General features: G+C 42.6%; 1 protein-coding gene across 1 annotated transcript in view; it reads left to right on the top strand.

The window, feature by feature from the left end:
* The window catches only part of DEF6 (DEF6 guanine nucleotide exchange factor), a 92,255-nt gene that overhangs the window by 73,327 nt on the left and 2,431 nt on the right, over window positions 1-16,497 (top strand). Inside the window, exons 5-9 of the mRNA XM_060231445.1 lie at window positions 839-985; window positions 5,068-5,176; window positions 6,541-6,839; window positions 9,252-9,418; window positions 11,415-11,613. Of these exons, the coding sequence (XP_060087428.1) occupies window positions 839-985; window positions 5,068-5,176; window positions 6,541-6,839; window positions 9,252-9,418; window positions 11,415-11,613 (921 nt within the window). The remainder of the gene's footprint in view (window positions 1-838; window positions 986-5,067; window positions 5,177-6,540; window positions 6,840-9,251; window positions 9,419-11,414; window positions 11,614-16,497) is intronic.

The raw sequence follows: 16,497 nt of genomic DNA, 5'->3' as shown, positions 1-16,497 counted from the left end.
AGTTGAACCAGATGAGATATTAAGATGTACATAACCAGATATCCTGAGCATTTTTAAAAGGCTAATTATAGCTGTGGGAGGTGATTCTGATCAAGATCATATTAAATCCTTTTCCTCTAGTCCTGTGGTACCTTGATTAAAGCTGATCCAGGGCTGTTAGCATTGTCTGAGAGAGTCAGTTCTGATCAGTGAGATCATATGTGGGGTAGGGGAATGAAACCTGTTTTCTCCTACACCACATGCTGCCATAATATACCTTTAAAAGGCAGGTCTGGTTTGATCCTAAATCCACTGATCAGTGAAGAAAGATAAGCAAATGCGTATGTTGGGAGTGCTGGTTGTTTGAGTATGGCACTGACTCTAGATGGGAGACCAGGGTCTGTCAGGATCAATGTGTGGCACACTCTAAAAAGATGGTGCTCATACACTGCTTTACTATACAGTTAACTTTACATTGATCAAATCATCCTATCAGGGCTTTTTTGAGCAGGAACGCACAGGAAGTTCCAGCTGGCTTGGTGTCAGGGGGTGTGGCCTAATAAGCAAATGAGTTCCTGCTGGGCCTTTTCTACAAAAAAAAGCCCTTTATCCTATACTGTAACATTGCATTCCTAAGCAGAGTTAACGCCTGATTTCATTGAAGTCAAAGTGTTTAGAAGGATATAACTCAGTTTAGGATAGCACTGTAAATGTACCTGTTCAGTAATTGAGTTGACTCTTTGTGGCATGACTCCTTTTTATGATTGCAGTGTAGGCATAGTCTTGCAAATTTCTTTGGAACAATTCTTTGTTTTACAGTATGTCTGTGTGCCTCTTTCTCTTTCCTTACTCAACACAGGGCTATCTGTGGAAGAAAGGTAATCTGAGGAGAAACTGGTCTGAACGATGGTTTACCTTGAAACCAAGTGATCTTTCATACTATGTGAGCGAGGAACGGAAGGAGAAAAAGGGGAGCATTTCTTTGGACAGAAATTCATGTGTCGAGGTAACTGGGAATTCTCTAGAGCAAAAGAAGCACATAGTAAGGGCCAAACTAGACATGACATTTAACTTGTGCCCACCATGGGGTTTGTGGTCAGGCAGCCATTCTAAATTCCTGTGGGAACTTGCTTCAGCAGCAGCACAGGAACCTGATTCAGACTGGCAGTACAGGGGAGGAGGGGCTTCAGAATTCCTCCCCTCAGTGTTTTCACACCCTGAAGCAGCCCAGAAGCAGGAGGCATTATTTTCCTCATCAAAGGTCTGCATGTGCATAACTGAAGACCCTCCTTCCACACACTATAGTCCCAGTCTAAATCAGGCTCCTGCAGGAGTGAGTTCCTATGGGAGACTTGCAGCTGCTGTCTTACTGCAAATCCTTGGGATGGCCATTAATTAAACGTAACATCTAATTTGGCTCCAAGGCTAGCCTGTTTGTAAGTGTCAGTATGTAAATCTTGTGCCAATTTTAAGAGGTGATTTTTGCTGGGAAAGGTACTGATTTTGGTAGGTTCAGATTCTTCTTTAGTTAGCAGAGCACACAAAACTTTAATGCAACTGTATTAAGTCTGTTACAAACATGTGGTTACAAACTTACACAGAGCCACTATTTCTAGTTGAAACTAAACAATAACTACTTTAATCCAGAAATACATGTCTGATAGTGCAGATTAAGAAAAACAGACAGATCCTAAACTATCTATCTGGCAAATGGGGATGGATGCAGAGAGGAACATCCTGCAGCCCCATCTTGTGTGCATGGAAGAAGGAAGAGAGAAGGGTAGAGAGGCAGGAAGGAAGTTGCTTTTCCCTTTAAATGTTCATATGCACTTCAAAGGGAGACTGTGACAATATAGAGTAGATAGGAAGGAGTTTAGTGCGTGCCTCCTATCCTGCCTACTCTGTGGTCACTTGCTTCCGGAGGTCTGAGATGGGGCATCACACCTGGTACTTCCAGCAATTTTTGAGGAAAGGCTCTTGTCTTGTGTACCCTAAGGCTAAGTGGGGAATGTAGCACTAAGTGGGGGATGTAGCACATGAGGCATTCTAATGCCAGTGAGGGGGATGTGTGAAGTTCAAACCAGTGTTAAAAAGTGTGCATTTTCACTGGTCTGCACCTCTATGGGAACTGCTGAGCAACATGCAGCTACTTTTTCTTTCAAGGGTCATGAGTTTGTCTGCACTTAGTATATTTGTTAATGGACAGATCTCCCTACTACTGCCATGACTAATTTTAAGTGGTATATCTAATGACAAGTCTCTTCTCAGATGTTTAAAAATATAATTGTTCTCTTGACCACATTAGATGAGAAGTGTATAATTCACATTGTGAAGGTTCCATGCTATAGTAGAGAGACATAGGATAGAAAAGACTTGTGAGGAATTGTACCCTATTCCCACCAGCAGTAGTTTGGAGAAGGTTTCTGGGAGGGAACTTGGAGTTTAAGAGATGGCTTGACCTATGTCCAGTTTTACCTAAAACTGGATTGACGTACATTTTCAAGTAGTTTCTTTTTTTTATATATATATAATTTTTATTGATTTTAACTACAAAGAGAAGAGGCACAAGCGTAGATACATTAAAGAGGGGAAGGGGTGGATACAAAGTGGGAAAAACAGAAACAAAGAGGAATACAAATATTTCAGTTACAATTCTACCTCCAAGTGAAATACCCAGTTCTTTCTACCTGCAAGTATGAGGTTCTCCCCATATATTTTACCATCTTTATCTTTCATTATAGATTTTTTACTAAACTATTACTTAAAATACAAGTCTAAACAATTCTTATTCAGCACATATGAGTATAAAAGAGTCAGAACAGTCTCAACACAGAACTGGCTGGCTAAGCTTAACCATATTGAAAAATGTCATAGAACACAGGGAGAAAAAAAATAAGCTAAAGTTAGGACATAATAGTTTATCTCTCTCAATATAGCCAGTTTCTCCAAACAAACATACTAAGAGCAGATCTGCCAGACTAAATAATTGTGCCGTCTGCCTTCTTAACAATTGATCCAAATTAACTTTATTTATACAACATTTTTGCAAAACTTTTCAATCCTTAAGATCTCACTTGACTTTTAAAACCACATATCAGTTCTTATTAAAAATTCCATATCTAATTACCCACAGAGAGAACAACAGTTCAAAGACCCTCCTTCCTGAAAGATTTCCATGTCTTGATTTTTTGCTGCTTAACTCAACCATATTAAAAATACAGACTAACAATATCGTTATTAAAATGAGCCTAAGAAACAATTATCTTTATCTGTTAAGAGCAAATCTACCAAATTACAAGATAATTACGTTGTCTACCTTCTTAAAAGTTAATCTAAGTTAACTATTTATTTACATAAAAATTCTTTTCGAAACTTTTCAGTCCTTTAGCTCTTATATCCATATTACTCTAGAAGAGACAGCTTAATATAACCCAGAAATCTCACTTAGCCTTTTAAGATTGCATATCCGTTCTTATTGAGAGTTCCATATCCGACTACCCACAAAGAGAGAGACAATTCAAAAACCCTTCTTCCTGAAAAATTTCCACATCTTGATTTTTTGGCTGAGATGCACCTTCTCTCTCCTTAATGCAGTCATCCCTCTCAGTAAAAGTAGGAAGAATTCCACGCCATTTGTTCCTCTCGAAAAAACTTAAATCAGTCTCGATTTCCGGTCTTTCTTTTTAACTGCGCCATAAGGTTCCATTTTGGTTTTCTTTTGTTCATTTCCCAGCGGATCACTCTCCCTTTCCAGTTCAACAAACGTCACCAGGATCTCTTTAACACTCTGCTCATGTAGATTTGAGATTTCGCTAGCTTTCAGCATAAAAGCTCCCATTTGTTTTTTTAATCAACTCTGTTAATGAACCAAGATCCTGCTTCAGAGAAATTATGCTACGTAATATGTCTTTTTTATAAAACATTTGGCTTGGTAATGCCATTTTTCTCTGTCAACAAACTCAGTCTATTAATCCAAGTTGAAAAGTAGCTCAGAGTCCCAGCTAATCTGCCTCTCCAAATCTCCTTCAGCTGTGTTTTTGGATGTTACCATTTCAGTTGCAATCAGACGACAAAGACAGATCTCTCTAGAATATATCTCGTTTTTGTTCAGACCATATTGCAGCCAGATAATAGCCTCTTTAACACATATCCAATTATAATCCGGGTCAATTTAGGTATCTGTATTCAGTCTAATTCAGATTGTTGCGAATGCTCAAAGTTGTTCTTTTAACTTTTCAAAGCTTCATTCACAGGGAAAGTGGGGGTGGAATCCACTTCTTTCCCTTCCTTTGAACCTACCCGTTTGTTGATATGTAAAATGACCCGTTAGCTAGTGGTATTGAAAGCACACTTACTTGCCAAGTAGAATTGCCATGCTTGAGGTAGGAAAGCGATACATCAGGAGCTTATTGAGAGAAAAGAAAGCAAGTGGTTGGGCATTCACCTCTTTCTGCCGTGTTAGCTATCATGGCGGTGGAGCTTTGGGGCATACAAGAAAGACAGGAACAGCCGCCGCTATGCCCTTGGCTTCTTGCAAAAGTCCCATGCCGAAAGAAAACCCCTTCAGGGTCTCCTTGGGGGTGCCACATCTGTGGCTTCCCTCCAACCGCCTGATTCAGAGGAGCCGCTGGAGAGACGATCCATGGACCCCTGCTGAGCTCAAGGCGACATAACCCAGAAGATCCCATTTTCAAGTAGTTTCATGATCACTTTTTAATCTTCCTTCACTTTTCAGTTGATGTGCTTTATCACAGTTATTAAATTATGGTTTTGCTGTTTAAATGCCACCATCACCCCTCCAGTTATCGGTAACAATTGCATTATTTGTGATAGCTACTCCCTTTCTCACACTTTTCTGATTTATTTCCATTATCAGATGATAACCATGGTAATGTGAATAAGCCCTTAACTGCTGTACTCTGAAGAAAAGAACAAGAGTGACCTTTCCCCCAGGATAATTTGCAAAGACCAGAAAGGAGTGCTGTTATTTCAGTGCACAAAGGGGACGTTGTCATCCTAGGTTGTGAAAAAATGATGCATTTTATGTCTTGCATTGTTTTGACTTTTTTCTTCTTTCATGACTCAAAGATCTTGCCAGACAGGGATGGAAAACGGTGTATGTTCTGTGTGAAAACAGCTTCTCGGACATATGAAATGAGTGCTTCAGACACTAGACAAAGGCAAGAGTGGACACTTGGTGAGTACTAAGGTGTTTCTGTACTGTTGCTTTTTGGGGTGTGAACTGGCAGAGACTGACCAAGAGAGAGATCTTGGGGTCGTGGTAGATAACTCACTGAAAATGTCAAGACAGTGTCAAGACAAAAGGCCAACGCCATGCTGGGAATTATTAGGAAGGGAATTGAAAACAAATCAGCCAGTATCATAATGCCCCTGTATAAATCGATGGTGCGGTCTCATTTGGAATACTGTGTGCAATTCTAATCACCGCACCTCAAAAAGGATATTATAGCATTGGAAAAAGTGCAGAAAAGGGCAACTAGAATGATTAAAGGTTTCGAACACTTTCCCTATGAGGAAAGGTTAAAACGCTTGGGGCTCCTTAGCTTGGAGAAACGTTGACTGTGGGGTGACATGATAGAGGTTTACAAGATTATGCATGGGATGGAGAAGGTAGAGAAAGAAGTACTTTTCTCCCTTTCTCACAATACGAGAACTCGCGGGCATTCAATTAAATTGCTGAGCAGTCGGTTAGAACGGATAAAAGGAGGTACTTCTTCACACAAAGGGTGATTAACATGTGGAATTCACTGCCACAAGAGGTGGTGGCGACTACAAGCATAGCCAGCTTCAAGAGGGGGTTAGATAAAAATATGGAGCAGAGGTCCATCAGTGGCTATTAGCCACAGTGTGTGTGTGTGTGTATAAATAAAAAGTTTGGCCACTGTGTGACACAGAGTGTTGGATTGATTGGGCATTTACCTGATCCAACATGGCTTCTCTTATGTACTTATGGAGGTCAAGATTCTCTTCTCCAGCTTTGGAGATTTGCTGAAATGAAGTTAAACAGCAAGGACAGGAGAAGAGATCTTTATCTCCTTAACTTTCTCATCATTCATCAATTTGCAATCACCCTTTTTTAACCTGAACAGCCTAAACTAACTGAAGCTGCTGAAGAGAGAGATACAAGCACTCATGCATCTGCGTAAATAATAGTCTTATGTCTATTAAGGATTTGGTCCAAGTTTATAAAAGCAAATTATGTTATCTTTGTTTCCTGCATTGATCTTGGACCACACGCTAGTTAAGATACTTGTGACAGAGAGGATAAGGTGATGCTGCAGAGTAGTGCCAGTCTGACTTTTCATCAGTGTACATACATGTCATTCTTTTCTCCCACACCACAAACCTTTTCAGCTAGGAAGTGTGTCTTTCACCTCAGGACACCCCTGTTTAGTTATTCATATATCAGTAAAAAAAGCAGACATCCCAAATGTCAGGGAAGTTAAGCTGCTGCTGTAATGCAGCTCTTGTCAGAGAATTGACCCAGACAGAAAAACATTTGGTCCCTCCTGATTTCTCTGTCCCGTCTTCTCCCTACAGCCATCCAAATGGCAATCCGCCTACAGGCAGAAGGCAAGAAGTCTCTACATAAGGATTTAAAACAGAAAAGGCGAGAACAACGAGAGCAGCGAGAACGGAAAAAGGCTGCCAAGGAAGAAGAGATGCAGCGTCTGAAGCAATTGCAAGAGGAGAAGGAGCGCAAGCTGCAGGAGCTAGAATTGTTGAAGGAAGCCCAACGGCAGGCAGAGCTTCTGCTCCAGGAGGAAGAACAGCGGCGCAAGGAGCAGCATGAGGAAATGCAGAGGACACTAGAGATACAACTGCAGGAAGCTGAACAGGTAAGTGCAAGATGGGCAGATGCTGGTGGTTTCCAGGATCCATTTCCAGAGCTGAGAGAAGACAGCAGATGCATAAATGAAAGAGAATCTCACAGGTGTTTTGTACAGGCTCATTCCACAATGTAGATTCACTTCTGGTGCAGCAACAGTTGTTGACCATCCAGGCCAGACCTTCTGGTTGAGCTAGAGGGAACCTTTAGAAATGCATAAACTGATAGGAAGTCTGCTTTCTCTTAATTAAGCAATACATGAGGGTTTCTAATTGGCATGGACATGATTCAAATGTGTCAAGACAAAAACAAAACTACTATTCATGCATGCACTGGGGAACTTTCAGCATTGTGATTCCCCTCTTGGGGAACCTCCCATGGTTGTAGTTACCATCCTGCTATCATTGGCATCTTTTCCCCTGAGTATGGCCAGTATATATTTTTATCTTCTTGCTGGCCAGAAGTTCTAAGTGTATACAGAGCCGTTTATTGACTTGCTTCATTGCAGAGAACGGTTTAATTTAATTTAATTTAATTTTTATATTTATATCCTGCCCTATCTCGCAAGTGGGCCCAGGGCGGCTTACAACAATAAAACAACAGAGTTAAAAAATACCATAAAAACAGACATTACAAAACAGGAGCAGTACAGTAAACAATCTTACAGACATAGACGGTAAACAGCATGTGGCCGATAGTTAACAGCATAACATAACACCATAATGGTGAAATGCTGGGGGAAGTGATGATTTTCAAAGGATGCCTGCTGGATTAATTAAAAGCCTGGCAGAAGAGCTCCGTCTTACAGGCCCTGCAAAACCTTGATAAGTCCCGCTGGGCCCAGATCTCCAACGGGAGCTTATTCTACCAGGTAGGGGCTCGGAGTGAAAAGACCCTGGCTCTCGTTGAAGCCAGGCAGGCATCCTTAGGACCAGGGACTATGAGAAGATGTTTCAGAGAAAAACTATGTGACACTGTACAGGGTTATAGCTACAGGCTGGGGAATGTTGAAATTGCCTTGCTTTCTTGTAGTGCCAACAGGCTAAAAATATATATATGAGACAATTGGTGACAAATAAGGAGATAGGAAGTCATCCGCAAATAATTTTTGGCTCTCTGAACAGGACATACAGTAAGGTCTCTCTCTGTGTATAGACCTTGCTTGGGTAGATGTTTGCACTACAGAGATATTCAGTGTTGGTGAACTTAAATGGGAACCTGCTACATACAAAGTACCGTAACATCAGACAAACTTGCCTTTTTTGGGTGTGGGGGGGGGGATGGCGGCTGCAGTATTTTGGAGTTTTTGTGTGTGTGTGTGTACTTGGAAGTCATAGCAACCTCTGGTGACTGACCCCTACTAAGGGCCTGGCGGATATTCGGAGAGGTGGCTGAATAACCTGTCTCTGTCCTGCCGACTGCTGGTATTTCAAGGAGGTCTCCCATTCAAGTACTGTCAGAGTTGACCCTGCTTAGCTTTTGAGATCTGATGAGATCAGGCTTTCCTGGGCTATCCGGGTCAGGACAAACTTGCTTTTATATTGAGCTAGATCATCAGTCTATTAGGGTCAGTAATGTCTATTCTGACTGGCATCTAATCTCCAGGGTACAAGGTGAAGGTTCTTCTTATCTGCTGCCTGATTCTAAGTGGGTTTTCCAGGAATTGAATCTGGAACATTCTGCATGCAAAGCATGTGCTCTACCAATGTTCCATAGCCCCTCCCTTGTTTCAGCTTTGTTCATGGACTATGCATTTGTTATTATATGTGCTGGAAATGATATATCTAGTGCAAGTATCTGTAAGTGGACACTATTTGTATCAAAAATTAATCTCTCTTAATTCAAAAGAATAGCATGGTAATAGAAAAATACCTCGGCGGGGAGGGCGGGGTATAAATAAATTTATTATTATTATTATTATTATTATTATTATTATTATTATTATTATTATTATTATTATTATTATTATTATTATTATTATTATTATTATTATTATTATTTCCTTTGAGTTGAACCATGAACCAATAAAGACAGTACATAGTACATACTCTCCAGTTTAACATGGTCATGGTCCTAGTTGCTGGTCCTTCTATTGGTTGGTCATTAAGTGAACATACAGAAATCTCATATAGACTGAAATGCCCTCAACCTGTAGTATTCCATTAACGTTTGTCCCCAAAGCAGGTTAGGATCAAGGACTACGTGTGATCAGTTTTATTTCTTCATATACTTTTATTCTTATACATTTTTCTTTATACGCATACTGATCAATTACTGTGTACTGAAAGCGATAAAACTGTTGATGAACCAAACAAAAAACCCTTGCCAAAATCTCTGCTTGAAGGATTTTGGTGTCTGAGTCTGCCACCTGCTGTTGACTATGTTTTCTACATGCTAACTGCCTTCTGTTATGAATCTGTAGGCACGTGCTTCCATGCAAGCTGAAATGGTTCTGAAAGAGGTGGAGGCAGAACGTCAGCGAAAGCGCATCATAGAACTGGAGGAGATGCAGCAACGACTCCAAGATGCCCTGCAGCAAGAGGTCAAAGCACGTCAAGATGAAAAGTCTGTGCGATATGCACAAGCCAGGTAGAGTCAGTGATCGCCCTACTTCCTTCTAATTCTATGTTGAATAGCACACTTCTTCAAAATCGACCATGACAGTTTGAATCTTGGAGCCCGCAGAGTATGCTCACCCCTATTTTTTGGTCTTTCTTTTACCCAAAATCTTTACACCCTCATGGGTGATTCCCCAATAGGACCTAAACCCAAGTTATTTCATTTATCCCTGATTATTTATTTTTTCCTACACCACTATTTGTTCCAGTTCAAATTGCCTGCCTGTTCCGGGTTATTAATTCTACATTCGAGCTCCTAGTGATCAACAAAGGGGAAGGGGGGGGGGGGAGAGAAACAGCTTGTCCTTTAGGGGATCTGGAGGTTAAGTGAGGGGTCACCTTTTCAGTTTGGTAGAGGGCCCTCCAGACTACCAGGGGGCAGCCAGACAAAGCACCCCAAAACCCTGGGGATCACAGAGGAGAAAGTGAGGCAGGAGAGCTTCATGAGGGAAGGCATCCTCCTCTCAATGGGAGAAAAAGAATCTCCTGGCAGTTTGACATATGCTGCCCACTCAGCTTTCTTCTCCACAATTAAGAAGGTGGGGGGGGGCACCTGTACCACATTTGAGTCCCTCAAATCCATTGGATGTGGTGGGGGGAGAAGATGGGTTGTTGGTAGCAACTGCATGGTGCACAACCCCAAATGGATGACAAAGAAAAGAAGGGGAAAATATACTGAAATAAGAGATTACATGCACAGAGAGATGTTGGATCAGTGAGATTGCAGGTGAAGGGGCTACACTAATCTGCCCCAGAATTGTCCCTGAATGTGCAAGAATACCCTGGGGCAAACAGCGTTGTGATAACCCAGAACAACAGTGGGATGACCCCAGGGTGACATCAATTGAACATAGAAACAAAAAATAACCCAAGATAAAATTAGGAGTGAACCTGAGTTCAGTGCAGAATGTCTGTTTGGGGACAGGGCTGAATGAGGATTAATGGTCTAGTGGGAAATCACCCTATATGTACTATTTTACCATCCCATGTTATTGCAGAGCTTTTTTGTTTTCAAGACTGAACATTATACCTACAATGGTTTTGCAAGGGAGATTTTTGAATAGGCCCTACACTAATAGAATTTGCCCTTGTGGCCTTAACAGGATTGATACATCCTATCACGCTCTGCTAGAATGAAGATTTTTTGAGGTTATGAGGGATTACTATATTAAGCCTTTATTCAACCTGTCATTTCCCCATCCTCCAGAAACCCTGGCTCTTTTGCTCAGTGATAAGCCCTTGCATCAAAAAAATAAGAAATAAGTGTCTTCTGCTGCTCAAGATTTGTGAATCAAAGAGCTTCTAAGGGTACAAAAGGAAAAAGGAATAGCACTCTGAAAATAATGGGTTGGATCCAGCTGAATTCTCCCCAGTTCCCCTCCTTGCTACAGCCCCCTTCCCACATGACTTTTTCCAAGGCAGACCTGTGATTCCCAGCATAACCTTTTTTGGGGATTAACACCCCCCCCCCCCTTTCACCAGCAGAAACCCTGAAAGTTTTTGCAGCTCTCAAAGGTTAGACTAGGGTGCATATCTTCTCCCTCACAGACAGTGAACATTTACTCTTCCATGCTGAAAAAGCAGTGGGTTTTCTGGGGCCAAGGTCTGTGCACTACTTCATGAGTTAGATTTGTCCATAAATAATTGAGCCCTCTTCAAGCGCCCTCAGCCCCCACCCCACAATTAATGCATCTCTTACTCAGAAAAGCTGGAACTGTAATAATCACACCAAAGTCAGCACAGACACCTTTTACTGCATCTCCCATTGGAAAAAATCAAGAATTTTCACTCTTTTCTATTTGCACATGAAGATTCAAGCTGGGACAAAAGCTATTTCCAAGAAAAATCCTTTCCCCATCACTTCACTATGGTATAAGCTAGATTTCTGGAGTGGAGCCAGTTATCTGTGCTTCCTGTAAAACCTATAGTTTATTTTTGCTATGATTTGCTATGTACAACTGTCTTAGGCTACTGGCTGAAGAGGAAGAAAAGATGAAGCAGCTGATGAAACTGAAGGAGGAGCAGGAGGAGTATATCATCAAAGCCCAGCATGAAAAGCTAGTCCTCAAGCAAGAGATGGAAAACAAGAGCAAGTTTTTGGAAGAGGCCCAAAAGCAGCTGGAAGAAGTGAGAGAGAATAGAGAGAGGATGGACCAGGATGTCATGGTGAGTGTGAAGATGTCTCTGTTAGGAATGAGCACAAACCTCATAATGAATCTAAATTCAACACGAAAATTGCCTGGTTTGTGATTCATGAGTTGAGGTTTGTGTGATCACATCTCCCAGGAACCTCCCACAAACTGCCATGTTTTTAAATGAAGGTTTGTGCAGTTTGTGTTGGTGGTTCATGTGGCAGACATGCTATGCTGATTAATTAATTTTCAAAGCAATGGGGGGTGGAATGGACTTCTGCAGCCCTAGAAACACCAATAGTGGCTCTCCAAAGCTCAACAGGAATGGGAGCAAGAGAGCTCCCATTCTGCTCTGTGGGAGCAGAATGAATATATACCCCAGCTTATGCACAGCCATTTTTACTTGGCAGCAGTAAGAAAGCCAGAGAGGGAATTAGAGGCAAAGAGGGAAGGGAACTGGAAGAAATTCCTCAGTATGAATAGTGGAGTTGGGAGTGTTTGGTGCTTACTCTGGGCTCCAAGGCACCTGCCCTTCTGCTCAAGCCGAGCCGAGGGTCTCAGCTACTGGGTGCCTTGGCTGAGGACCCACACTCCCCCTCGGGTATTTTTGAACACCTGTCCCCAGATGAGGGCATGTCTGGTGGGTTCTGGACTCTGAACCACTACTTGTCTTTCTGCTCAAACAAGAAGAGGGACTCAGTCAGTGGATTTCTCAGTTGAGGACTCACAAACTGGGATGTTTGAACACCACCTTCTCACAACAATAAAAACTTCCCAAGATGATAAACAAAGGATGCTTAACTTAGTAAAATAATTATATTTGCATAGTGAAAAGTATTTCCTCTTGAAGTATGACTGTATCCATGAAAATACAGAATGATTTTTTCCCCAAAACCCCTGAAATTGCTAAGAGAAAGGACAGATCTTCATCGTGGTCTCTGTGCAGTCCCACACATGGGTTATCCGCCTGGATCGAACCCGACCTTGGGGAATTCAAAGCAATCTTATACGTTAATTTTGGGGTGCACTCCCTCTCGGTCTGGGGAGGAGCCATCCACTGCGCATGCCTAGAATGAGGGGAGGGCGCTCCACCCACCCAGTTTCTTCTTTACCGCTGTCCGGGATACACCTACCTCGCTGAGTCTCCTTACTTCTCTGCAAGCTCATCATCTACTTCTACATTTCACCGTTTTTTCTTCGTCTTTCTCCACTTCACCAGTTCCGGTATCATTATATATATTATTATATATATTAAAGGGAAAGATACCAAAATTACCTTTAAAAAGTGTGTCCGGTGCGGGGCCAAGATCCCGTTGACAGACGGACATTCTTTGTGCCTTTTCTGTCTGGGGGAGACCCATAGAACAGATACTTGTCTTCACTGCAGCCAATTTGGGAGACAGGCTAGGAAGAAGAAGAACAACAACAACAACAACAAAATTTTATTTGTATCCCGCCCTCCCCACCGGAGCAGGCTCAGGGCGGCTAACAGCAATTTTTTTAAGAAGGGTCGGCGCTTGTTTCCCGCCTTTCGCCGCCGATAGGAGCCTCAAAGCGGGTCACAACCACCTCCCCCTCCTCTCCCCACAACAAGCACCCTGTGAGGTAGGTGGGGCTGAGAGAACGTGACTGGCCCGTGGTCACCCAGCAGATTTCGTGGAGTAGGAGACGGGGATTCGAACCCGGTTGATCACGCCAGATCTGAAGCCGCCGCTTTTCCCCACTACGCCACGCCGGCTCTCTGCGTGGCTGCGTGGCTAGGCTCAAAAGCCACCTCTTGGAGTCATCCCTATGGCCTATGATGTCCCAAACTTCGCCATCCTCCCTAACTGTACAAGGGAACGTGGCTCGATCGGCAGCTTCCGTGGCATCGGCTCCCAGCAAGCATAAGCCCGGAAAACACTCAAAGAAGTCTGACAATTCCAGGAAAAAACACCACATGGAATCAACTTCTAGAAATCTCTCAGATTCGAGACCTTCGAGATCGAAGCTGAAGAAGGATCACCAGTCCTCAGATTCTAAGTTGTCTGCCATGACTGTTTCCACTTCGACTTGGATGCCGACAACACCGGCTCCACCAGAGCTGTCTACACCCATCGACATCGTACCTGCTGAAATCATCCATATCCAGTCTCAATCTCCATCGGTTCACGTGTCCCTACCAGAACGCCATTGGGGTCAGCGAGCTAACCTGCTGGGAGCACACTCCTTTCGTGAAGTTTCCATGCCTCACAAGCAGCAGACAGTCTCCCCAGTGTCTCCACTCTGAAGAGAGCCTCCACTCCAAAGAGAGCCTTCGATTCCCAAAGAACCATCCACTCAAGAACCATCCACTCTGCGACTAAGGCCTTCCTAAAAAGGATCCTGCATCTTCAACCTCCAATCCGTCAGTTACATCCCACTTGGAGCTTATCTCTTGTGCTAAGCCAACTTATGAAACCGCCCTTTGAGCTGATGGCATCTATCCCCTTGCACCTTTTGTCTTGGAAGATGGCATTGTTGGTGGCACTCACATCTGGCAGAAGAGTCAGTGACATTTGTGCTTTCAGAGCAGATCCTCCTTATACTATCTTCCATCATGATAGAGTAATATTACGCCCTGACCCTTCTTTTCTACCTAAAGTCATCTCACCATTTTACCTAGGAAAACCGTCCACATTACCTTCCTTTTTTCAAAGTCCTGCCGACACTGGTCAACGGACCCTACACAACCTAGACGTACGCAGGGCCCTCGCTTTCTACATTGAACAGACACATTCCTTCTGCAATGACAATAGACTTTTTGTAGCGTATGGTGCCCACAACCAAGGTCATAAAATCTCAACTCAGAGTTTTTCAAAATGGATTGTGGCTGCCATTACCTTATGCTACTGACTGGTTAAGCAGCCTGGACCCGTACAATTACGAGCTCATTCCACTCGAGCCGTTTCTACATCATCAGCCTTCTGCAAGGGCATCCCAATGGAAGACATCTGTGCCGCTGTGGTCTGGTCTTCTCCATCTACATTTGCCACGCACTACGCATTAGACGTTCATGCTCGGCATGACATGTCCTTCGGACAGGTTGTACTGCGTTCCATTTTTGACTGACGCCCCCAATCTTCTATTCTGTGAGTACAGTATTTCATAATTAATTTCTGACTTTTATTACAGATCCAGCACCCGCCTCCAGGCAGATCTGCTTGCCAGTCACCCATGTGTGGGACTGCACAGAGACCACGATGAAGATAAACAGATTTCTTACCTGTAACTGATGATCTTCGAGTGGTCATCTGTGCAGTCACACATGCCCGCCCAGCCTTCCCTGCTACAGGTTCTGTTGCTCGCCTTATTTACAAAATTTCTCTATACAGCAGCTAGAAGAAACTGGGTGGGTGGAGCACCCTCCCCTCATTCTAGGAATGCGCAATGGATGCCTCCTCCCCAGATCAAGAGGGAGTGCGTGCCAAAATTAATGCATAAGATTGCTTTGAATTCTTTGAGGTCAGGTTCGATCCAGGCGGATAACCCATGTGTGTGACTGCACAGATGACCACTCGAAGATCATCAGTTAGAAACAGGTAAGAAACCTGGGGGTTTTTTTTGTCTATTTCCTGAATGACACCAGGCTAGAGCTAAGGTAGGTTTCTTTTGGGAGGACATTCCATATCATTGGAACCATGACAGAAAAGTCTTGAATTGTACTCTTGCTAATTTGATCCCATGAATGGACCCAGAAGCTTAACAGCAGTATAATATTACTATTGAAATCAACACTTCCATTTTAGGATCAAATGTTTACTTTTAGACTGTAATTTTGTCAAAGAAAATGTGGTTGCTTTTAATGTTGTCCTGTACTACCATAATAAGAGTAGGCTCCTTGACATTAGTAGAATTGTACTTACGAAGGACTATCTAAGCAAATACGACTGGTCAGGTATTCCTGCAGAAAATCTTTTTATAAGTAAGCATACAGAAATGTATTTATCACTGCAGCATTTGCTCTTGCTGCTTTTCCTTTTGATCATACTACTGGAAAGCCCAAAGGCCATCTTCAATAACAAGATGACCCCTTGTCACATACACATGATAACTTTATACAAAGTAAGCCACTAGGAGAGAATGGGTTTTCTAACTAAAGATCTATCCAGAGACACAATTCCAAGGATACATGGAATCTGAGTGTTGCATCCCCAATATTCTCAGTGAAATTACAAAGGGGCCTGGGTTATTCCTCATGGGCTGAACCCTGCTTCAGTGGCACTTCTTTAAAAACTGTGGTGTCCTAGGGAACTGATTGGGCTGATTGCACAGTTGTGCCAGATGTTGATTGTAGTGAGCCAGAAAACAGTTTGAAACATCTGTCCCATGAGAAGCTGGCAATTGTGATAGCTAACATCTCCTCTCTAGGAAACAAGAGTTGTCAGATCTGCAGTTCTACAGTTCCTTCAGTAAACCCAAACAAAACCCCTTATTTGTGTACTTGAGATATTGTGGCTAGTTAGCCTCAGTTCCCACCCTGTGCCTTTTATTATTAATATATATTTATTCAGTGTGTTTATGTTCTCTTTCTATATACAGTGGTGTACTATTTTCTTTGAGAAACCTCTTGAACAAGTGACTGCTCTAAAGCTTCAGGGCTGAGTCTGTAGCTTTAATCAGTAATCTTCACCCAGAGAACATTTGGGTGAAGGGGCATCATCAAACCTACCAGATCTTTGAACGGCTTTTGATACTGTTAGCCCTTGTTGATTTCAGCATGCGTCTTTGTTATACAGTCTTTGTGCAGTGGGCATGATGACAACTCTTTGCAATTAGTTCATGGTTTGCAATTCTCCACTGCATGTGTTCTTCTCTTTGGTCTTTTATTATCTGATTATTATTATTTATGTGGTGTAGTGGTTAAAGTGTTGGACTAGGATCTGGGTAAGCCCAGGTT

Source organism: Heteronotia binoei, chromosome 2 (assembly GCF_032191835.1).
Source record: "Heteronotia binoei isolate CCM8104 ecotype False Entrance Well chromosome 2, APGP_CSIRO_Hbin_v1, whole genome shotgun sequence".
In the NCBI taxonomy this organism is placed as follows: Eukaryota; Metazoa; Chordata; class Lepidosauria; order Squamata; family Gekkonidae; genus Heteronotia; species Heteronotia binoei.
This window is presented reverse-complemented; position numbering and strand designations above follow the sequence as displayed.